The following is a 25076-nucleotide window of genomic DNA, read 5'->3' on the forward strand; positions in this document are numbered from 1 at the left end:
TACCTGCATGCACACCTTCTGACTGGTGTACAATGACACCCAGGTCTCGTTGCACCTCCCCTTTTCCTAATTGGCCACCATTCAGATAATAATCTGTTTTCCTGTTCTTGCAACCAAAGTGGATAACCTCCCATTTATCCATATTAAATTGCATCTGCCATGAATTTGCCCACTCACCTAACCTATCCAAGTCACCCTGCATCCTCTTAGCATCCTCCTCACAGCTAACACTTATGCCCAACTTCGTGTCATCCGCAAACTTGGAGATGCTGCATTTAATTCCCTTGTCTAAATCATTAATATATATTGTAAACAACTGGGGTCCCAGCACTGAGTACCCCACTAGTCACTGCCTGCCATTCTGAAAAGGTCCCGTTTATTCCCACTCTTTGCTTCCTGTCTGCCAACCAATTCTCTATCCACATCAATGCCATACCCTCAATACCGTGTGCTTTTAGCTTGCACACTAATCTCCTGTGTGGGACCTTGTCAAAAGCCTTTTGAAAATCCAAATATACCATATCCACTCTACTAGTTACATCCTCAAAAAATTCTATAAGATTTGTCAGACATGATTTTCCTTTCACAAATCTATGCTGACTTTGTCCGATGATTTCACCTCTTTCCAAACGTGCTGTTATGACATCTTTGATAACTGACTCTAGCATTTTCCCCACCACCAATGTCAGGCTAAACCGTCTATAATTCCCCGGTTTCTCTCTCCCTCCTTTTTTAAAACATCCTTGAAAATCTGATCTACACCCTTAAAAAAAAAATTATTTATTAAATTTTAGAAATTACAAAGAATAAATGTGATGATAAAATAGTAAGAACAATAATATAAACCCTCCCACTCCCCTTAACCCTCCCCCCTTTAACCCTTATCTAAAGAAAGAAAAAAAAGGAAAGAGAAAGATTGCCTGGATATCGGAGGATCCCCACATGCTCCATGGAGTTCAAAATAATTTTGATATTTATTTTTACTTTCCCGAATTACTTTATAATTTTATCTTCAAAGGACCTATCTTTTGTAAGTATGGGAACCAAATTTTCAAAAATATATATTCATTTCTTAGATTATACGTAATTTTTTCAAGTGGAATACAACTATGTATTTCATTATTCCAACGATCCATAGTTAAATATAAATCAGATTTCCAAGTAACTGCGATAACTTTTTTGACTACTGCCAATGCAATTCTTATAAATTTTTTCTGATACTTATTCAATTTAAGTTTCAGTATTATCCCTTCAATGTCTCCTAATAAAAATAATACTGGACTATGTGGGAGTTGTACTCCAGTAATTTGTTCCAATAAAAGTCTTAAATTTATCCAAAATGGTTGAATTTTAAAACAAGTAGAATGTAAAAAAGTACCAATTTCTTGATTACATCGAAAACATTGGTCAGACATATTTGAATTTAATCTATTTATTTTCTGTGGTGTTATATATAATTGATGTAAAAAATTATATTGTATTAATCTAAGTCGAACATTTATTGTATTTCTCATACTATCAGAACATAATCTTGACCAGTTTTTTCCATCAATTTTAACATTCAAATCAGATTCCCATTTTTGTCTTGATTTATGAATTCCTGATTTAATTGTCTTTTTTTGAATCAAATTATACATACAAGATGTAAATTTTTAAATTTTTCCTTTCTGAATAAATATTTCTATTTCACTAGGTTTTGGTATCAACATTGTTTGACCCAGCTTTTCTCGTAAATAGGCTTTTAATTGAAAATAACAGAAAAGAGTGTTATTTGATATTTTATATTTATTTTTTAATTGATCAAACGACATCAATGTACCTCTTTCAAAACAATCACCTATATATTTAATCCCCTTTTGGAACCAATTATGTAAAAGTTTATTATCCATTGTAAAAGGAATAAGCCTATTTTGAATTAAAGTTCGTTTGGCTAATAAAGATTTCTTTATCTCATCGTCCATATTTACCTTATTCCAAAAATCAATCAAATGTCTTAATATAGGAGATTCTTTTTTTTCCTGTGTCCATTTGGATTCCCATTTATATATAAAATCTTCTGGTATGTTTTCTCCTATCTTATCTAATTCTATTCTAATCCATGCCAGTTTTTCTTCATCAAAAAAAGACGCAATAAATCTAAGTTGATTTGCTTTATAATAATTCTTAAAATTTGGAAGTTGTAACCCTCCTAAATCAAATTTACATGTCAATTTTTCCAATGATATTCTTGACATCTTTCCTTTCCAAAGAAATTTCCTTACATATTTATTCAGTTCTTGAAAAAACTTCTGAGGTAATTGTATTGGTAAGATTTGAAGTAAATATTGCAATCTAGGAAAATATTCATTTTTACAGCATTAACTCTACCTATTAATGTTATTGATAACATCATCCATTTATCAAGGTCCTCTTTTATTTTTTTAAATAATGGCAAATAATTTTGTGTATATAAACTTTTTACGTCATTATCAACTCTAATACCTAAATATTTTATCCCATTTATTGACCATCAAAATTGAGTTACTAATCCACATTGATTATAATTTCCTTTGGTAAGGGGTAAAATTTCACTTTTATCCCAATTTACTTTATACCCTGATACTTTCCCATATTCTTCCAATCTAAAAGATAATCTTTGCAAAGACTGCAATGGGTTTGTTAAATAAATCAAAACATCATCAGCAAATAAATTAATCTTATATTCTTCTTGATTAACTCTAAAGCCCCCAATGTCTGAATCTGTTCTAATTAATTCAGCTAATGGTTCTATTGCCATTACAAATAAAGCAGGTGATAATAGGCAGCCTTGTCTCATTGACCTCGTTAAGCAAACTGGTGTTGAAATCTGACCATTTGTAACTACTTTAGCTTGAGGATTAGTATTTAAAGTTTTAATCCATTGTATAAAAGATTTTCCTAACTCATATTTTTCCAATACCTTAAATAAAAAATCCCATTCCAATCTATCAAATGCTTTTTCTGCATCCAAAGCAACTGCCACACTCATTTCCTCTCTTTTTTGTGCCAAATGAATTATACTAAGTAACCGGGTTATATTATCCATTGATAGTCTGTTTTTAATAAAACCTGTTTGATCCATATGTATTAATTTTGGTAAATATTTAGATATTCTATTAGATAAAATTTTTGCTAGTATTTTATAATCTGTATTCAACAAAGAACTAGGCCTATATGATGTTGGTTTTAAAGGACCTCTATCTTTTTCTGGCAATACAGTTATGATCGCTGTTAAAAAAGATTTTATGTTTATACATTCTTTCCACTTGGTATATTAATTCCATAAAAGGAGGAATTAATAAATCTTTAAATTTTTTATAAAATTCAGGAGGAAAACCATCTTCTCCTGGGGATTTATTACTCTGAAGTGATCCTAAAGCTTCTTCAACCTCTTTTAATGTAAAGGGCATATCTAATCCTTTCAGTTCTTCCAAATATAATTTTGGAAGGGTTATTTGTGATAAAAATTTATCTATCTCAGCAATCTTATTTTGTGATTCTGATTGATATAGTTCAGCATAAAATTTTTTAAAAGATTCATTAATTTTTAAAGGCTTATAAGTAACCTTATTTACACTTGTTCTAATTGCATTTATTATTTTAGAAGCCTGTTCTGTTTTCAACTGCCAGGCAAGAATTTTATGTGATCTTTCACCTAATTCATAATATTTCTGTTTAGTTCTCATAATTACTTTTTCTGTACGACATGTCTGGAGTGTATTATATTGTAGTTTTTTATTAACAAGTTGTCTTCGTTTTTCTTCTGTCATATATCTTTGAGATTCTTTTTCTAACTTTATGATATCTTTTTCCAATTGATCTATTTCTACTGCGTATTCCTTCTTAATTTTAGATGTATAACTTATAATCTGACCCCTTAAGTATGCTTTCATCACTTCCCATAATACAATTTTATCCTTAACTGAATGTAGATTTGTATCCAAAACAAAATTGGATTTTTTTTTCATAAAATCACAAAAATCTTGATGTTTTAATAAAATTGAATTAAATCTCCATGTATAAATCGATTCCTCCTTCTCCATCATTATCATTGTCATTATCAAGGGGGAATGATCTGACAATATTCTTGCTTTATATTCCACAGTTTTCACTCTATCTTGAATATTTTTTGATGAAAAAAAATCAATCCTTGAGTAAGTTTTATGTCTATTTGAATAAAATGAATAATATTTTTCTCTTGGATTAATTTTTCTCCATATATCAATTAGGTTTAAATCTTTCATTAATGATAAAGTTAGTTTTGTTACTTTTGATTTTGTAGCAACTTTAGTTGACCTATCCAAAACTGGATCTAAACAAAAATTAAAATCTCCACCTATTAATATTTTATCATGTGCATCAGCCAAGTTCAGAAAAACCTCTTGTATGAATTTTGCATCATTTTCATTTGGTGCATAAATGTTCATAAAAGTCCATAATTCTGAAAAAATTTGACAATGTATAATCACATATCTCCCCTCAGAATCAATTATTACATTTTGTATTTTAATTGGTAAAGATTTATTAACCAAAATTGCAATTCCTCTCGATTTTGAATTAAGGGAAGCTGCAATGACATTTCCAACCCAATCTCTCTTTAATTTCTTATGTTCTGTTTCTGTTAAATGTGTTTCTTGTAAAAAAGCTATATCTCCTTTCATTTTCTTAATATATGTTAAAACTCTTTTTCTTTTCACCGGTCCATTAATTCCATTAACATTATAATTTAAAAAATTAAGTAAATTAATCATTCATAATACCTTGGGTACTCTTTAAAATTCTCCATGTTGCTATGAGTCTCTCCCCAACCATTCAGGCAAAAAAGAAGAAAAATAGAAGAAAGATAACTAATATATAAGGGAAAAAAAACAAAATACCTCCCCCCACTAATGTTGCGAATAAAATGAACACAACATTACCCCCCCCTCCCCCCCATTTTACGGGTCATGGCAATCGCCATGATTGTACATGTGAAACTCGCAGCCATTGATCAGGAGCTCCTCCAGCTCCCCCGCAATAAAAAATATATTAGTGAAGAAAAAAAAGAAAATAATTAATGTCTCTATTCCCAATTAATACTCCTCGACTATTCTTTTTTCCATATAAATGTCCATCAAGTCCAACCTTGTTTCAGTCTTCATCATTAGTCCATTTCATTTCTATAATTCTTTACTCCTCTTCATGGACATCAGGTAATTGTTGTACAAATTTCTCTGCTTTCCGGTAATCAACGCCGCCATCTGCACCCTTTCTATGGCTTCCACATCCTTCCTGTAGTGAGGTGACCAGAACTGAGCACAGTACTCCAAGTGGGGTCTGACCAGGGTCTGAAATAGCTGCAACATTACCTCTCAGCTCCTAAATTCATTTCCACAACTGATGAAGGCCAATACACCGTATGCCTTCTTAACCACAGAGTCAACAAGAGATCAATAGGACAAGGCAGAATAGTATTTTGGCACAGACTAGATGGGCTGAAGAGCCTATTTCTGTGCTGTAGTGTTCTATGACTCTAGTGCCTTGCAGTCAGGTTCGAAAGGCAGCAAGGAAATTTGAGTCACTGCTGACGAAAACTCCCCAGATGTGTTTGCGGGACATCATACCTGACAGCTTCAACACAGCAGAGCAAGAAACACAAAAGGCATGTAAAACATATTGCATACTCATTTTCCATGCTACTGTAACATTCCTGTTAATTAAATGTGCCATTTCATTTGGTGAGTATTAATTATGAGTACAACACTTCTTTCTCTCCCTGCAATGGAGGCTATATGTAGGCAAAGTGTCAGTGCAGAGGGAAGGCCCTATCAGCAGCATTCTTTCTCCTCACTCTCATTTAGAACCTGCATTTCATTGTAATTCACAAGAACACTGACCCCGTGGCCTGTATGACTACATTAACCAATTTGGGACTCACCAAAGCACTGGAAAGATGCACACATAAAATGTTGGATGACCTCAGCAGGTCAGGCAGCATCCATGGATATGAACAAGCATATGATATTTTGGGCCAAGATCCTTCCTCAGGAATGAAAAAAATACGACTACAAGGTCTGCAAAACCCTCAAAATCTACCGGCAGGATAAGTGAACTAACATCCATACCCTCTCCCAGGACAATATCCTCGGCACTGACAAGGAGCAGGCCATAATTGTTGAATACTAGCCCCCAATCCATTCTAGATTTCACCAAATCAAGAGACTACTAAATTGACAAAGAAAAAGATTTAAAGCTGTTCTCAAAGCCTGTGTGAGAGAATGTAATATCCCCATCAGCTCATGGGAATTCCTAGCCCAAAATAACAGGGTGCATTTGGGATGAGTCTATTTGTAGGGGACAATGAAGAGCCCACCACAAGCAAAAAGAGAGCATCACCCACCCAAACTGCCCATCCCAGCAGATGTGCCTTGCACATTACTGATGCTTTTCTCTGGATTCCACATTGGCCTCATCAGCCATTTCAGAATATACAGAACTGTCGTGGAAACAAGTTAGACAATTGCTTGGGATCAAGCACTGGAAGCAGCAGCATACTTACCAAGAACAGGAACTGGCAGAACCTTCGTAAAGAGACTGCGCATTGCCTGACTGTTTAATCCATAGCGATACACCATAAATTGAGGGAAGACCTAAAAACATGAGCAGAACATCATTTTAAATGTTGTACAAGTTTAAACTCATTTAACAATGTAGGAGTGATTGACAGTTAAAGAGCAACAGGAACTTTGGAATTATTATACACCCACAACTCCTGCTGAAACTGTATGTGAGGATCAGAGCCCCAAATTATTTAACCATCCAACTTTGCAGTCACCAAATCGTACAGTAACAAAACAGGCTCTTCAGCCCAACTGGTTCATTCAACCTGGCAGAGTCACACAATCAAACAAGACAGAAACAGGATATTCAGCCCATCTGGTTCATTGAACCTGGCACAGTTACAGAATTGTACAGGACAGAAAACAGGCTCTTCAGCCCATCTGGTTCATGGCAGCCCAAAATGTTATCTAAGCTGGTCACACTTGTCCAAGTTTGGCCTTATCCACCTAAACCTTTTCAATCCATTTACCTGTCCAGGTACCTTTTAGCTATTGTTAAAGTATTTAGCGCAAATCACTTCCTCTGATAGGTATACTGACTACCTACTGGGTAAAAACATTGCCCCCAAGATTCCTATTAGATCTCTCCCTTCTCACCTTAAACCTCACCCTCAATTTTTTGATTTCCCAAACCTGGGGAAAAGACTGTGCATATTGATCCTATCTAGAGCTGTTTCTGCACCTCTATAAGATCCACTGTGCTCCTATCCCAACCTGCTTAACCAGTCTCCATAACAGTCCCTGGCAAAATCCTCATATTTTTCTGCATTCTTTCCCACTTAATGGCATCTTTCCTAGAGCAAGGTAACTAAAACTGAATATAGTATACCAAATGCGGCCTCACCAAAGTCTTGCATGGAGTTAAAGTCACGGACAGCATGGATATGACAGCACTAAAAGCCTTCTTTTCAAAATGAAGCTAAATCATATCATACTCACATCTTCAGAACAAAATAAACTAACACATGGGGGAAGATGTGAGGTTATTAACAAACTGACACCAGCTCATTCACAGCCCAAAGACACAGACAAATTGGATGCATATACATCCAGTTCCTTGTGACCATTGGCCTGCATGGCATATTGTACATAATTTCAGTGTAATTAAGCATTGCTAAATGCCGATTTGAATTTTGGTGAAGTGAACATTTTTTAAGAACAGAGATAGGTGCAGGAAACAAGTATTGCAGTTGCATTTTGTAACTACAGTTGATGCTCAGAGCATTTCTTCAAATAAACAAAATAAAATTGGGAAAAAAGGCAAAACATATACAATCCAACTGGCAGAAGTGGCTCTGCTTCAACCAGGGCAATCACAAGCAATCCAAATGGCAGAAGTGAAATAATTGTTGAGATAATGTTAACTAATAATAACTGATTTACTCTTTTGCACTAAATACAGTATAAGGCACACTGCCATATTATAATTGTTAAAACTATCAGAGGGTGGCATGGTAGTTTAGTGGTTAGCAAAACGCTATTACAGCACCAGCGACCTGGGTTCAATTCTGCCCTGTGGGTACAGAGTTTGCATGCTGTCCCCATGACCGTGTGGGTTTCCTCCAAGTGCTCCCGTTTCCTCCCACATTTCAAGGACATACGGGTTACTAAGCTAATTGGATACATGGGCACAATTGGGCAGTGTGGGCTCATTTGGGCTGATACGGCCTGTTACCATACTGCATCTCTTAATAATAAAGAAAATAAAATTCATCAAGTCACTTTTCAGAATCATATTATTCTGATTACATACTCCCAAGCACATAGTGTAGGACACAGCTCCAATCAGGAGGAGAACTTCACTTAAAGGAATCTTTTCACCCTAAAAACAATGAAGAACATTTATGAAAAGAGTTACTTTGGTTCAAAGATAATTCAGATAATTATTAACAAAATATACTTATTGAAATATCTTTGTTATTTTCAAAATGAAACTGTTGTATCACATTCAGAAAGTTTAAAGAAAGATATATGGGATATGAAGAATCAGTTGTTTCAAGACTGAAGGATTGAGATAAAAATGAACAACCAGGTCTGGAATTAAAGACTTTGTTCAACATCAATCAGTATGTTGTTTCTCCCAAACACTACATTTTATCTGTCATCCATCACTTGGTTCCATCCGTCTTTTATCTTTGGTTCCCTCTCATCTGTAGAGCAGCTCTAGCTGCTCTTGTACTACCATTCAGGCAATATTAAAGAGCAGGTGGCATTGGCAGTGTTGAACATGCCTTGATCATGACCACATTCTGATGCAAACGTTACAGCCAAGGCATTTGTCAAATGTTAGGTTTTGGGGAGATTTCATATAATGTAATTCTGGAAAATTGCTGCTCAGTATGTTAATGAGGAATTAGAACCACATACATGCTACACTTGGCAGGACCCTTCAACCATCAACCTCCTGAACCTTCACTCACCTCAATTCTGAACTGATTCCACAAAGTATGGACTCTACATTCCAAGGACTTTACAAGGACTCATAGTATCAGCATTATTTACTTATTTGTATATTTTTATTGGTACAGTTTATCTTCTTTTGCACATTAGCTGTTTGTCAATCTTAGTGTGTAGTTTTTCATTGACTCTATTGTATTTCTTTGTTCTACAGTGAATGCCTGCAAGAAAATTAATTTCAGTGTAGTATATGATGACATATGTGTGCTTGGGTGAAAATAAATTTAATTTGAACTTGGAACTTTAGAATACAGATTTCCATCACTACGAGAACAATTTGGGGTTTTACAGTTATTTTGCCAATAGTTCATAAACAAAGTCTATGTAAGTCAAAGTCAAAGTCAATGAAATCAGTGTACACATTTAAACAGATACATCACAAGTTGAAAGGAATGGTACTTACTTTACCAGCAGTTTTGTTTCCATTTGCCAGGTTGTATCCTGCACTGTATGACTGAAAGAGGAGCTACACAAGATAGATAATATTAATCATATATTCTAATGACAAGCTTTGTTAAGATTTATATAACAAAAATCACATCATATATACCTTTAACATAAAACCTTGAGACAGCAGGCTGGTGAGAAAAATCCAGAAACTGTGTGTATTTCTGCTTCAGTATTTTAGTTTAGTTTAATTGATCCAATTGATAACCCATGTAATGAGGAATTCTAAAATTGAGACACTCACGTCTTTTTTAAAAAAATGTTTTGCACCACTTAACTATTTAATATACATACTCAGCATAATTCAGTTTTATTTCTATATTTTCATGTATTGCTTTGTACAGCTGCCACAAAGTTAACAAATGTCACGACATTATGCTGATATTAAACCTGATTCTGATTCCTACAACAGGTCAAACATTATGGATTGAAACAACAAACAAAAAAAACATTCAAGATGTGAACCTTTCATCAGAATGTCTTGAGTAAGAACAGACAGATGTTGGCAGGCCCTGAGGATGAGGGCTGGTGACCCCCGAGGTCAGCGAATCCCTGTGTTGGATGTCAGTGTGGGGCAGGTCCAGATCCAGAGGTGCGAGGTCAGTCAGAAGATCCAGCGATCCTCAAGAACAGAGGCCGAGTCGGAAAGCAGGTTTAAGGACCACAGTTGGCAGGCCCCGAGGACATAGGACCAATGGAGATGGGGAAGTAGGAGGTGGTGGGGGGGTTGTTTTGCTGTTGTAGGTTGGCTGCATGTTGTTCCACTGAACACTATGAGAACACTATGTTTGCAGGAAATATGGCAACACTTGCAGCCTGCACCCAGCACATTTTCAGACTGTGCTTGTTGTTAATACAAATGGCAGATTTCACTTAATATTTTGAAGTACATACAAGTAATCATTTACTTATAAATCTAATCTATGAAGGTGGCATTGCCAATCATCGAGAATATGGTAGATCTTCTAATCAAGGAGAATCTTTCTTCTGTCTCCACAACCCTGATTCTTTATTTCCAGAGATCGATCAACCTCTGCTTGGAAAGAATGCAGTGTCTGTACCAGTGATTTACCACTCTCTGCTTGAAGAAATATTTCTGAGGGTAGAGAATGTTGAATGTACAGTTTGATTATGCAGTCTTATTCGTTTAAATAACTTATTACAGGTTATATATATAAAGATGTGAATTACGTATGTTAACACTCTACAACATGATGTGTGCACACCTCGCTTAAAGTAAACACGAAGTTAGATTCACATTTCAGACTCCTGTGTCTTCCTATGAATTACTTTAATTTTAATGTTTTGAAGTTACAAAACACAACATTGGTGACATGGTATTTTTTTAAAATGACCCCGAGACGGCTACTGACCTGTTAAAGCGCAGTGAGGAATGGTGAGCAAAAAACAACACAGCACATACAGAGATAATCGAGGCAGAAAACAAAAGAATTCATGGGTTCATAAACAGTGAGTACCAGGTGATAATAATCATTAAAAAAAGTAGAAATGGCGGCCACGTCAGAAAGATGGACGCATTCAATTGCTCAGCAGGTAACTGGCTCATATACACTGAGCTAATTAAACAGTATTTAGAAGCAAGTGAAATAGCCAATGAGAAACAAGTACCAATTGTGCTGAGTGCATTGGGTTACAGGTCTCCCCCACTATTTGAAGTTACAGCGTTCCTATGAAACGGTTCGTAAGTCGGAATATCAAAGTGAAGAAGCAATTACCATTTAATTATATGGGAAAAATTTGTGAGCATTCGCAGACCCAAAACATAACCTACCAAAACATGCCAAATAACACATAAAACCTAAAATAATAGTAACATATAGTAAAAGCAGGAATGATCTGATGAATACACAGAATACTTTTCTGCAATTATAGCAGCACTGTCCACTGCAGCAAAAACACATGGCGCAAAGCGCTCCTGGCAGAAACACACGGCGCAAGCGCTCCTGGCAGAAACAATCTTTCGAGTAACCTTTAAGCTGTGAAGCTACCAAATAACACATAAAAATACACATCCTTTATAAAGTAGAAATAATGTGTGTACAGTGTAGTTTCACTTACCGGAATCGAGAAAAGAGCGAGCACACTGATGATGGTGTGTTCGGCTGAGTCGTCAGAGGTTGGGGTGGTGGGACACTGGGGTGTCATCTCATCATTGTTTGTTTCCATCAGGGCAGGCAGGTCACCTTCTTCTATGTCTGCCTGCCTCGATGTCGAAGGTCAAGTTTCGTCGTCTGCTGTGGCTGATGTGGAAGGCTTAAAGACTGACAGTATGCTTGACTGCTTAGCCTCGTGCATCTTTCTATCATACAGTTCTTTGTCAGCACTCAAACCATCCTGCAAATATGCCCTAAACCTACGTACCCTTTCAAAATTAAAGTCATACTTTTCTGCAATCATTGCAGCAAAAATCTCATGCAATTGCTTCCCATTCAGTTCCTGGATGACTTCACTTTCGGGCTGTTCCCGACTGCGTTCGGTTTCAATTGTTATCCTTTCCTCTTCATCAGCTTTTCATCTCTCAGTTCTTGGTCATGGAATGCCAAAACCTCTTCAACATCATCTTCGTCAACTTCACAAACCCTTAGCCAAACTCACTATGTCCTTACTTTGTTCACCATGATCGAAACGCTTAAGTATGCCTAGTTTTACGCTAAGTGTAACATCCTTATGCACTCTTTTAGGCTTTTCCGATACCTTAGAAATCATCTTGCTAACGGATGCACAAAATAAATTGACATAACGCACAGATGCTCACAGGCATGTGTTTAAGCAAAGCCGGCTAGAATGCAGTTCCGGGGAGGAACTTGGCTGCTCAACGTGTGCTGCCTTTTTTCGTAACAGTGAAAACACCTTCCGTTAGCGAAAACAGGTAACTAATGTAGGTCTTTCGTAACAGCGAGTTGACGTAAAGCCATCCAGTTTGCTTCGAAGTTTGGCTATTCCAACCAAACCAGTAGAAATTAGCTTTGCTGATATAGTGAAAGTAATGAAGGAACATCTAGAACCAAAACCCTTGTTGATTGCAGAATGCTTTAAGACCATAGACCATAAAATGTAGGAGTAGAAGTAGGCCATTCAGCCCATTGAGTCTGTTCCACCATTCAATCAAGGCAGATCCAATTCTTCCAATCATTCCAACTCCCCTGCCTTCTCCCCATACCCTTTGATGCCCTGGCTAATCAAGAACATATCTATCTCTGCCTTAAATGCACCCAACGACTTGGCCTCCACAGCCGCTCGTGGCAACAAATTCCACAGATTTTCCACCACCTGACTAAAGTAATTTCTCTGCATCTCTGTTGTAAATGGACGTCCTTCAATCCTGAAGTTATACCCTTTTGCCTTGACTCCTCTACCATGGGAAATAACTTTGCCATATCTAATCTGTTCAGGCATTTTAACATTCGGAATGCTTAATGAGATCCCCACTCATTCTCCTGAACTCCAGGGAATACAGCCCAAGAGCGACCAGACGTTCAGATTCAGATTCATATTATTGTCATTTAGAAATCACAAATGCAATGCAGTTAAAAAATGAGACAACGTTCCCCCAGAATGATATCACAAAACCATATGATCAAATGGACTACACCAGAAAATCCACGTAACGTTTGGCAATCCCCAATCCAGAGTCCGGAGTAGCTGCTGCATATTAATATTGCGCTACCGTCTGGCACGTTCCCCGGAAAGGAGCTCCAAATCCAGCAGACAAAAACAAGACCAAAAACTAAAGCTACAAGACCCACACAAAACCACATAATTATAACATATAGTTACAACAGAGCAAACAATAGCATAATTGATAAAAAAAAACAGACTATGGGCACAGTAAAAAAATAGCCCAAGATGTTAAAGGGCTGTAAGTTCAAAAGAAATCACCACAGTTTCCACAAGTCCCCAGGGTCCCGACAGAATCGCCATCCCACGCCGGCGGCAGAAGGGAATACCCCCGCTATGGACTTCCAAGGCGCCGTCTGACTCAACCTCGCAGATGCAGCACACAATGGAAGCTCCGTCGAAACCAGCCTCGCAGACACAGCACACACCGAAAGCGACCTGAGTCCGTCAAACCTCCGAGCTGACGACCATCCCCTCCGGCACAGCTTCTCTGAGCACCATCCTCTGCCGAGCGTAATAAGACGGCCCCGCCAACCGCCAATGGCCATCGGCAATGCGACCCCAAGGACTGGGGGCCTGTTCTTCCCAGCAGAGTCCCTCTCACAGCAGCAACGAAGAAGGTCTTCCTGGAATTTCCCGATGTTTCTCCGTGCTTCCATGTCCATTTTGAAATCGATTATGATTGCGCACAGCACCCCACTTCACAGATAACAGATAATCAGTTCCGGAGTGGCCACTGCAAGCTGTGTCGTGCCATTCCTCACATGGTAACCTTTTCAATCCTGGAATCATTCTTGCGAATCCTCTCTGAACCCTCTCCAATGCCAGTATATCCCTTCTGAAATAAGGAGCCCAAAACTGCATACAATACTCCAAGTGTGGTCTCACGAGTGCCTTTTCGAGCCTCAACATCATATCCCTGCTCTTATATTCTATACCTCTAGAAATGAATGACAACATTGCATTTGCCTTCTTCACCACTGTCTCAACCTAGAGGTTAACCTTTACGGTACCCTGCACAAGGACTCCCAAATCCCTTTGCATCTCTGCATTTTGAATTCTTTCTCCATCTAAATAATAGTCTGCCCGTTTATTTCCTCCACCAAAGTGCATGACCACACACATTTCAACATTGTATTTCACTTGTTGCTTCTTTGCTCATTCTCCTAAACTATTCAAGTCTCTCTGTTTCCGCAACACTCGTCCACCTATCTTTAGGTTTCATAACCAATATCAAAAGGAAGTAGAGTCCATTTCAGCATACCTGGCTGAATTGAAGAAATTGTTCGAAAGAATGCATTCAAAAACTGCTCCTAACTGCTGCACAACTTACATTTAAAGGTGCAGTTGAAATTGCTCAGGGGTGTGTGGTTAGCCCACTGCTCTACTCTCTGTATACACATGACTATGGCTAGGCACAGCTCAAATACCATCTACAAATGTGCTGATGAAACATCCATTGTTGGTAGAATCCCAGGTGGTGACGAGAGGGCGTACAGGAGTGAGGTGTGTCAACTAGTGGAGTGGTGTCACAGCAACATCCTGGCACTCAACGTCAGTAAGATGAAAGAGCTGATGTGGACTTCAGAAAGGGGAAGACAAAGGAACACATACCAATCCTCATAGAGGGATCAGAAGTGGAGAGAGTGAGCACTTCAAGTTCCTGGCACACACTCAGTAATTCAGGAACAACTTCTTAACCATATAACATATAACCATATAACAATTTACAGCGTGGAAACATGCCATCTTGGCCCTTCTAGTCCGTGCCAAAGCTTACACTCACCTAGTTCCACTGGCCCGCACTCAGCCCATAACCCTCCATTCCTTTCCTGTCCATATACCTATCCAATTTTACTTTAAATGACAATACCGAACCTGCCTCTACTACTTCTACTGGCAGCTCATTCCACACAGCTACCACTCTCTGAGTAAAGAAATTCCCCCTCGTGTTATCCTTAAACTTTTGCCCCCTAACTCTTAAATCATGTCCTCTTGTTTGAATCTCCCCTACTCTCAATGGAAAAAGCCTATCCACATCAACTTGATCTATCCCACTCATTATCTTAAATACCTCTATCAAGTCCCTCCTCAACCTTCTACGCTCCAAAGAATTGTAACCCCCTGGCTCACCTCAGGCTCGCTCAGCTCGTTCTCATCTAGGGGAAGCAGCCTTTGGCCCCGCCAAACTGGGTAATCAGCTGGTGTGGATGCTGTGTGATGTCCCCGCCTCGCCCAAAAACAAACAGTACACCATAAGCGATTAAATGAGTACAATTTATAAAGGTTACGATAACTAAGTGATTAATAATGATACAGTATATATGAAGAGAAAAAATAAAGAAAAGGCGCCAAACTTATCAAAGTCCAAACCACTTCGTGCACAACCGTTGGAGCTGAATTACTGAAGTCTTCTGGCCACCATTCAATCCCCTCCGAACTCCTCGACTCGCAGCTCAGGACCTCCAAGTGGTCAACCAAGCACATCTAGCTTCATCCCCCCCTCCTCAGAGTACCTCCTGGCCTCGGACCCCCACTCGGGGTCCGTTCCTCGCCCAGCTTACAGCATTGCGTCCTCTCTTTCAACCCCCTCGCGCCGATCTGCCCAAAAGCCCGTCAACAAAAGCTTACCGACTCAGAAGAAAGAACATTAATCCCCATTTGGTTTACAAAGGAATACAATTCTCGTTATCAGTAAACTTTAACCCAAACAAGCTTCCAGCACTCTCTCCCAACAAAGAAGCATTCCTGCTAGTTAACAAAACAGCCCTTTTGATTACATACACAGTAACAAAGAGAAAAAGAAGAAACCCCCCTTTACAGAATAAAGACCCAACTTGTTCAGCCTTTCCCTGTAACTTAGGTGCTAAAACCCAGGTAACATTCTAGTTAATCTTCTCTGTACTCTCTCTATTTTGTTGATATCTTTCCTGTAATTCGGTGACCAGAACTGTACACAATACTCCAAATTCAGCCTTACCAATGCCTTGTACAATTTTAACATTACATCCCAACTCCTATACTCAATGCTCTGATTTATAAAGGCCAGCGTACCAAAAGCTTTCTTCACCACCCTATCCACATGAGGTTCCACCTTCAGGGAACTATGCATCATTATTCCTAGATCACTCTGTTCTACTGCATTCTTCAATGCCCTACCATTAACCATGTATGTCTTATTTGGATTATTCCTACCAAAATGTAGCACCTCACACTTATCAGCATTAAACTCCATTTACCATCTTTCAGCCCACTCTTCTAACTGGCCTAAATCTCTCTGCAAGTTTTGAAAACCTACTTCATTATCCACAACGCCACCTTTTTTAGTATCATCTGCATACTTACTAATCCAATATACCACTCCATCATCCAGATCATAAAGAATCATTAATTCTTCCCCCTGCTATCTGATTCCTAAATGGACTTTGAAGCTTTGGACACTACCTCATTTTTTTAATATACAATATTTCTGTTTTTGCACAGTTTTAAATAATCTATTCAATATATGTCATTGATTTATTTGTTTATTTATTATGTTCTTTTAAATTATTTAAATTTTAGAAAATTACAAGCATAAATGTGATGATAAAATAGTAAAAAAAACTAATATTAACCCTCCCCCCGCCCTTAACCCTTGTCTAAAGAAAGAAAAAAAGAAGAGAAAGATTGCCTGGATATCGGAGGACCCCCACATGCTCCATGGAGTTCAAAATAATTTTAATATTTATTTTTTCTTTCCCCAATTACTTTATAATTTTATCTTCAAAGGACCTATGTATTTAATCCTATCTTTTGTAAGTATGGGAACCAAATTTTCAAAAATATATCATATTCATTTCTTAGATTGTATGTAATTTTTTCAAGTGGAATACAACTATGTATTTCATTATTCCAACGATGCATAGTTAAATAAAAATCAGATTTCCAAGTAACTGCGATAACTTTTTTGAGTACTGCCAATGCAATTTTTATAATTTTTTCCTGATACTATTGGAGTATAAAAGTATAAATTTTAACTATGAAGTCATTTGCATTTGTACAGGGCCCTGGTGAGACCACACCTGGAATATTGTGTACAGTTTTGGTCTCCAGGTTTAAGGAAGGACATTCTGGCAATTGAGGAAGTGCAGCGTAGATTCACTAGGTTGATTCCTGGGATGGCAGGGCTGTCTTACGCAGAGAGATTGGAGAGATTGGGCTTGTACACGCTGGAATTGAGGAGATTGAGAGGGGATCTGATTGAAACGTTTAAGATAATTAAAGGATTTGATAGGATTGAGGCAGGAAATATGTTCCAGATGTTGGGAGAGTCCAGTACCAGAGGGCATGGATTGAGAATAAGAGGTCAGTTATTTAAAACAGAGTTGAGGAAGAGCTTCTTCTCCCAGAGAGTTGTGGAGGTGTGGAATGCACTGCCTCGGAAGACGGTGGAGGCCAATTCTCTGGATGCTTTCAAGAAGGAGCTGGATAGATATCTGATGGATAGGGGAATCAAGGGATATGGGGACAAGGCAGGGACTGGGTATTGATAGTGAATGATCAGCCATGATCTCAGAATGGCGGTGCAGACTCGAGGGGCCGAATGGTCTACTTCTGCACCTATTGTCTATTGTCTATTGTCAGTTATTTGCTATGCATGTACTCAATTTAGTAGAATGAAATCTTAGGAATGTAGAAGACAATGGTGTGTTAATGAGAGGTAGCTAAAGAGCTAAAGAAATGTAGATTAGAACATTGTTCAGTTCTGAGTTAATTATTTGCTATGCATGTACCCAATTTGGTAGGAGACTGAAGTCTTAAAAATGTAGAAGACAATGGTATGTTAATGAGAGGTAGCTAAGGGATGTAGATTAGAACATGATTAAGCCAATTGATAGGAACAATAGGGACATGATGTACATGTAGTACGTGTAATACGCAACTATAGATCGATTACATATGCTAATGCAACTGGACCAGGAGATTGCTATAAAAAAGGCCGTGTTCGAGGATCGGTGGGCTGATTCGGTGGGCAATCAGCGACTAGCTCAGGCATGGACAAACTATGGCCCGCGGGCCATATGCGGCCCGTTAAGCTTTTTAATCCGGCCTGCAGAACTTGATGAAATTATAATAATAAATCTTGTTAACGTTTTTTCCCCGCATTTCAGGCGTTTTCCCAATAAATGACGCATTCTATATACATTGACCTTTGTTGAGGTGCAAAGTATTACTCCACATTTGTGCTTTACTCTTTGTTTGGCTCAACCTGTTTGTGTGAAAAGGTGTTCAGCGTCATGAACGTCAACAAAGCCAGCCACAGATCCAAGTTAACTGACCAACACCTCAGATCCATCCTGAGAATCGCCACAACAAAACTAAATCCAGACTTTGATGCGCTGGCTAAAAAGGGAGACCAACAACACTGTTCCCACTGAAATTAAAAATAAGTTTCTTTGTTGTGTTATGTAAAAAATGCATTTGAAAATATTTTTTCAATAAGCCTTACATGTTACATGTTATTTCTGTTAAGTGATGGACATGAGTAGTGCGCAGGTGCACGTACGTTCTCAAAATAAAAAATGCGCTCCAGATCAAAAAACGCGCTCCGCATACTGGCGCGCTGTCACTGTTCTGTCTTTGTGCTGGTCGTTGTTGAGTTTTGGCACAGGGGAAAATTGAATAAGAAGGAGCAGGACAAGTAGACCTGCATCTCCTACCGTTTTTGAAATAAAGACAGTCAGGAGGAGAGTGATGATGATAATATCTTGAAGGATAACAGAATTTTCAGTGCTTTAAAATAATAACTGTTACTATTAAAAAAGCTGTATTTTATTCATTTAATATTCAGTGTTTTAAAAGTCATTTCAATAAATAGCTAAATACCATGGGACTTCAAAGACAGATATTTTGTTGTAATGCATTTGTTCATTTTCAATTGAAATTAAAGCACATGTTTTCTACATCCCATGATATTTTATTTTCTCTTATGAGGTGTATTACCAAAACACTCCGTCCATCTGCTCCTGGTCCGGCCCCCCTGTCAAACACTTTGTGGCCCACAAGTCAAAAAGTTTGCCCACCCCTGGACTAGCTCAATGACTGTCTCAGCTTTGATTTGCAAATTAAAATTTAACCCTTCTTGAAGAATCTTCTGCGTCTCCTGGTCATTTGTGAGGCACGAAAAACCACGACAATACTTATTCAATTTAAGTTTCAATATTGTCCCTTGAATGTCTCCTAATAAAAATAATACTGGACTATGAGGGAGTTGTACTCCAGTAATTTGTTCCAATAAAAGTCTTAGATTTATCCAAAATGGTTGAATTTTAAAACAAGACCAAGTAGAATGTAAAAAAGTACCAATTTCTTGATTACATCGAAAACATTGGTCAGACATATTTGAATTTAAAATATTTATTTTCTGTGGTGTTATATATAATTGATGTAAAAATTATATTGTATTAATCTAAGTTGAACATTTATTGTATTTCTCATACTATCAGAACATAATCTTGACCAATTTTTCCAACAATTTTAACATTTAAATCAGATTCCCATTTTTGTCTTGATTTATGAATTCCTGATTTAATTGTCTTTTTTTGAATCAAATTATACATACAAGATGTAAATTTTTTAATTTTTCCTTTCTGAATTAATATTTCTATTTCACTAGGTTTTGGCATCAACATTGCTTGACCCAGCTTTTCTCGTAAATAAGCTTTTAATTGAAAATAACAAAAAAGAGTATTATTTGATATGTTTATTTTTTAATTGATCAAACGACATCAATATACCTCCTTCAAAACAATTGCCTACATATTTAATCCCTTTTTGGAACCAATTATGTAAAAGTTTATTATCCATTGTAAAAGGAATAAGCCTATTTTGAATTAAAGTTCGTTAGGCTAATAAAGATTTCTTTATCTCATCGTCCATATTTACCTTATTCCAAAAATCAATCAAATGTCTTAATATAGGAGATTCTTTTTTTTCCTGTATCCATTTGGATTCCCATTTATATATAAAATCTTCTGGTATGTTTTCTCCTATCTTATCTAATTCTATTCTAATCCATGCCAGTTTTTCTTCATCAAAAAAAGACGCAATAAATCTAAGTTGATTTGCTTTATAATAATTCTTAAAATTTGGAAGTTGTAACCCTCCTAAATCAAATTTACATGTCAATTTTTCCAATGATATTCTTGACATCTTTCCTTTCCAAAGAAATTTCCTTACATATTTATTCAGTTCTTGAAAAAACTTCTGAGGTAATTGTATTGGTAAGATTTGAAGTAAATATTGCAATCTAGGAAAATATTCATTTTTACAGCATTAACTCTACCTATTAATGTTATTGATTACATCATCCATTTATCAAGATCCTCTTTTATTTTTTAAATAATGGCAAATAATTTTGTGTATATAAACTTTTTACGTCATTATCAACTCTAATACCTAAATATTTTATCCCATTTATTGACCATCGAAATTGAGTTACTAATCCACATTGATTATAATTTCCTTTGGTAAGGGGTAAAATTTCACTTTTATCCCAATTTACTTTATACCCTGATACTTTCCCATATTCTTCCAATCTAAAAGATAATCTTTGCAAAGACTGCAATGGGTTTGTTAAATAAATCAAAACATCATCAGCAAATAAATTAATCTTATATTCTTCTTGATTAACTCTAAAGCCCCCAATGTCTGAATCTGTTCTAATTAATTCAGCTAATGGTTCTATTGCCATTACAAATAAAGCAGGTGATAATAGGCAGCCTTGTCTCATTGACCTCGTTAAGCAAACTGGTGTTGAAATCTGACCATTTGTAACTACTTTAGCTTGAGGATTAGTATTTAAAGTTTTAATCCATTGTATAAAAGATTTTCCTAACTCATATTTTTCCAATACCTTAAATAAAAAATCCCATTCCAATCTATCAAATGCTTTTTCTGCATCCAAAGCAACTGCCACACTCATTTCCTCTCTTTTTTGTGCCAAATGAATTATACTAAGTAACCGGGTTATATTATCCATTGATAGTCTGTTTTTAATAAAACCTGTTTGATCCATATGTATTAATTTTGGTAAATATTTAGATATTCTATTAGATAAAATTTTTGCTAGTATTTTATAATCTGTATTCAACAAAGAACTAGGCCTATATGATGTTGGTTTTAAAGGACCTCTATCTTTTTCTGGCAATACAGTTATGATCGCTGTTAAAAAAGATTTTATGTTTATACATTCTTTCCACTTGGTATATTAATTCCATAAAAGGAGGAATTAATAAATCTTTAAATTTTTTATAAAATTCAGGAGGAAAACCATCTTCTCCTGGGGATTTATTACTCTGAAGTGATCCTAAAGCTTCTTCAACCTCTTTTAATGTAAAGGGAATATCTAATCCTTCGTTTTTCTTCTGTCATATATCTTTGAGATTCTTTTTCTAACTTTATGATATCCTTTTCCAATTGATCTATTTCTGCTGTGTATTCCTTCTTAATTTTAGATGTATAACTTATAATCTGACCCCTTAAATATGCTTTCATCGCTTCCCATAATACAATTTTATCCTCAACTGAATGTAGATTTGTATCCAAAAAAAATTGAATTTGTTTTTTCATAAAATCACAAAAATCTTGATGTTTTAATAAAATTGAATTAAATCTCCATCTATAGATCGATTCCTCCTTATCCATCATTATCATTGTCATTATCAAGGGGGAATGATCTGACAATGTTCTTGCTTTATATTCCACACTTTTCACTCTATCTTGAATATTTTTGGATAATAAAAAAAAATCAATCCTTGAGTAAGTTTTATGTCTATTTGAATAAAATGAATAATCTCTTTCTCTTGGATTAATTTTTCTCCATATATCAATCAGTTTTAAATCTTTCATTAATGATAAAGTTAGTTTTATTACTTTTGATTTTGTAGCAACTTTAGTTGATCTATCCAAAACTGGATCTGAACAAAAATTAAAATCTCCACCTATTAATATTTTATCATGTGCATCAGCCAAGTTCAAAAAAACTTCTTGTATGAATTTTGCATCATTTTCATTTGGTGCATAAATGTTCATAAAAGTCCATAATTCTGAAAAAATTTGACAATGCATAATCACATATCTCCCCACAGAATCAATTATTACATTTTGTATTTTAATTGGTAAAGATTTATTAACCAAAATTGCAACTCCTCTCGATTTTGAATTAAATGAAGCTGCAATGACATTTCCAACCCAATCTCTCTTTAATTTCTTGTGTTCTGTTTCTGTTAAATGTGTTTCTTGTAAAAAAGCTATATCTCCTTTCATTTTCTTAATATATGTTAAAACTCTTTTTCTTTTCACAGGTCCATTAATTCCGTTAACATTGAAACTTAAAAAATTAAGTAAATTAATCATTCATAATACCTTGAGAACTCTTTAAAATTCTCCATGTTGCTATGAGTCTCTCCCCAACCATCCAGGCAAAAAAGAAGAAAAATAGAAGAAAGATAACTAATATATAAGAAAAAAAACACAAAATACCCCTCCACTAATGTTGCGAATAAAAAGAACACAACATTATCCTTCCCCCATTTTACGGGTCATGGCAATCGCCATGATTGTACACGTGAAACTCGCAGCCATTGATCAGGAGCTCCTCCAGCTCCCCCGCAAAAAATAAAAAAATATATTAGTGAAGGAAAAAAAAGAAAATAATTAATGTCTCTACTCCCAATTAATACTCCTCGACTTTTTTTTCTTATAAATGTCCGTCAAATCCAACCTTGTTTCAGTCTTTATCATTAGTCCATTTCATTTCTATAATTCTTTACTCCTCTTCATGGACATCAGGTAATTCTTGTACAAATTTCTCCGCTTTCCGGTAATTAACGAAAAATCTTCTTTCTTCGTTATCCAGGAAAATGATCAATTTTGCTGGGTAGCTCAATAAAAATTTATAGCCCTTTTCCCATAAAGATTTTTTCATTGGATTAAATTCCTTCTGCCTCTTCAGAAGATCGTAACTTATGTCTGGATAAAAAAAAACTCTTTTCCCTTCTATTATCAATGGCCCATTTCTCTTTTTAGCTCCTTGAGTCGCTGCCTTCAAGATCATTTCTTTATCTTGTTGAGGTTTTGGTCTTAAAGCTCTGTGTGCTCTTTCAATTTCAATTACTTGGCTTCCTTCTTTCATTTCCAAAATTTTCAGAATCCATTCTTGAAAGAATTTTATTGGATTTTCTCCCTCTGTACCTTCCATAAGACCAACAATTTTGATATTATTTCGTCTACTAGAGTTTTCAAGCGCACCTATTTTTTCCAACATCCGTTTTCTTTCTGTTGTCCAGGCAAGATTATTGTCTTCTATCTTATCTATTCTTTCAGTGTTTTCTTCAACTTTTACTTCCACCTCCTTAAATTTATTATCCATCTTCTTTTGTTTTTCCACCACATTATCGAGTGTATTCTGCATCCTTCTTATATCTGTTCTTATTGCTTTTAATTCATTCGTCATATATATCAGGATATCTTTTTTGTCTCCTTTAATCTCCTTCTTTTCCTCTTCTTCTTCCTCTGAATTTCCCAAAGAGTCTGATTCTACTTCCAATTCACTTCCAGTCGTAGTTGGGATTTGTAGTTTTGTTAATATCTGTTCATGCATACTTTCGCGCATGCGTTGTTCTTGCCGTTTCTTCTTAGAGACCGCCAACATTGCTGCAACTTCCTGTCCCGCATCATCAGAAGTGCCATGCACTTCGCCGGGAGGAGATCCAACTTGAGTCCGAGGCTTCGCCGAGACGGTTAGGCCTTTTTCCCCGCCGATTTGCGCAGTCTTCGAAGTATTAGCTTTCTTCTGTTTCAGTTTAGCAGCCATATCAAAAGATAATCCTGAGTTGCTTACAAATAGTTTCTAGTAGGTATTTGTTAACTCTTCTTCATTTAAAACTTATTTCATTACTTTTTACGAGGGAGCTGGATTCCCAACATCTCGATCCTACTTCATCACGTGATGCCCCCCTTATTATGTTTTAATTCATTTATTATTATTCTTTTCTCTCTCTGCTAGATTATGTATTGCATTGAACTGCTGCTGCTAAGTTAACAAATTTCACGTCACATGCCGGTGATAATAAACCTGATTCTGATTCTGAAATGCAAACAGTAGACAGAGATGCAGTTGAGTTACAGTCAGGAATGACAGTGACTGTGAACAAAATTGCAAAGTCCAAACAGAAACCTGCCTAGCCAAACAAATTGTGTTGTTGTTGTGGCAGGGGCTCACGTACCCCAGACCAATGCAGGTTTAAAGGCAAAATCTGTAGAAAATGCAACACATATAAAGAGCATGTCAGGCACACAAAAATAAATGGACTGCTTAGGGAAAACAAAAAGTTATAAAATCAAGTTTCAGTTTCAAAAAGTACTTATCTACCTGTGATTGATGAAAAATCTGATAATGATGAGACCCTAACCCTAATCCTAATGCGAGGGCTGGCTAGTCTTGAGATTTACAATGTGAAAACTAACTATATACAATCCATATGGCTCAGAACAGAAGTGAACAGCAAATTAATTAAAATGGAATTGGACACTAGCTCAGCTGTTCCACAAAATAAGTTTGAACAGCATTTCAAAGATACGAAACTCAAGGCTGCAGCTATCCAACTAAGAACTTATACTGGAAAAAAAGATAACCTTTGGAGAAATGACAATTGTGACAGTGAAATACAACACTCAACAAACCACATTGGGCTTGTATGTGGTAAAAACAGGAGGACCAGCCTTGTGGGGTTGTGGTTGGCTGAGACAACTAGAATTTGATTGAAGATCCATCCACCAAATCCCCACCAATAGAGTCAACTGAAAGTGAACTAAGTATTGGATGAAGCCACAACTGTTTCCATGCTGTACACCATGAACTGTTGCCCAACAGAG

The 25076-nt window shown here is 36.4% G+C and overlaps 1 protein-coding gene across 7 annotated transcripts in view; it reads right to left on the bottom strand.

Annotated features, from left to right (window-relative positions):
- Nucleotides 1-25076, bottom strand: part of sfxn4 (sideroflexin 4) — a 122856-nt gene that overhangs the window by 19357 nt on the left and 78423 nt on the right. For all 7 annotated transcript variants that reach the window (XM_059947975.1, XM_059947974.1, XM_059947977.1 and 4 more), the window contains 3 exons: nt 9478-9540; nt 8371-8439; nt 6557-6647 (listed from right to left, as the gene is read on the bottom strand). In XM_059947975.1, the coding sequence (XP_059803958.1) occupies nt 6557-6647; nt 8371-8439; nt 9478-9540 (223 nt within the window). The remainder of the gene's footprint in view (nt 1-6556; nt 6648-8370; nt 8440-9477; nt 9541-25076) is intronic.

Source organism: Hypanus sabinus, chromosome 22, assembly GCF_030144855.1.
Source record: "Hypanus sabinus isolate sHypSab1 chromosome 22, sHypSab1.hap1, whole genome shotgun sequence".
Classification (NCBI taxonomy): domain Eukaryota; kingdom Metazoa; phylum Chordata; class Chondrichthyes; order Myliobatiformes; family Dasyatidae; genus Hypanus; species Hypanus sabinus.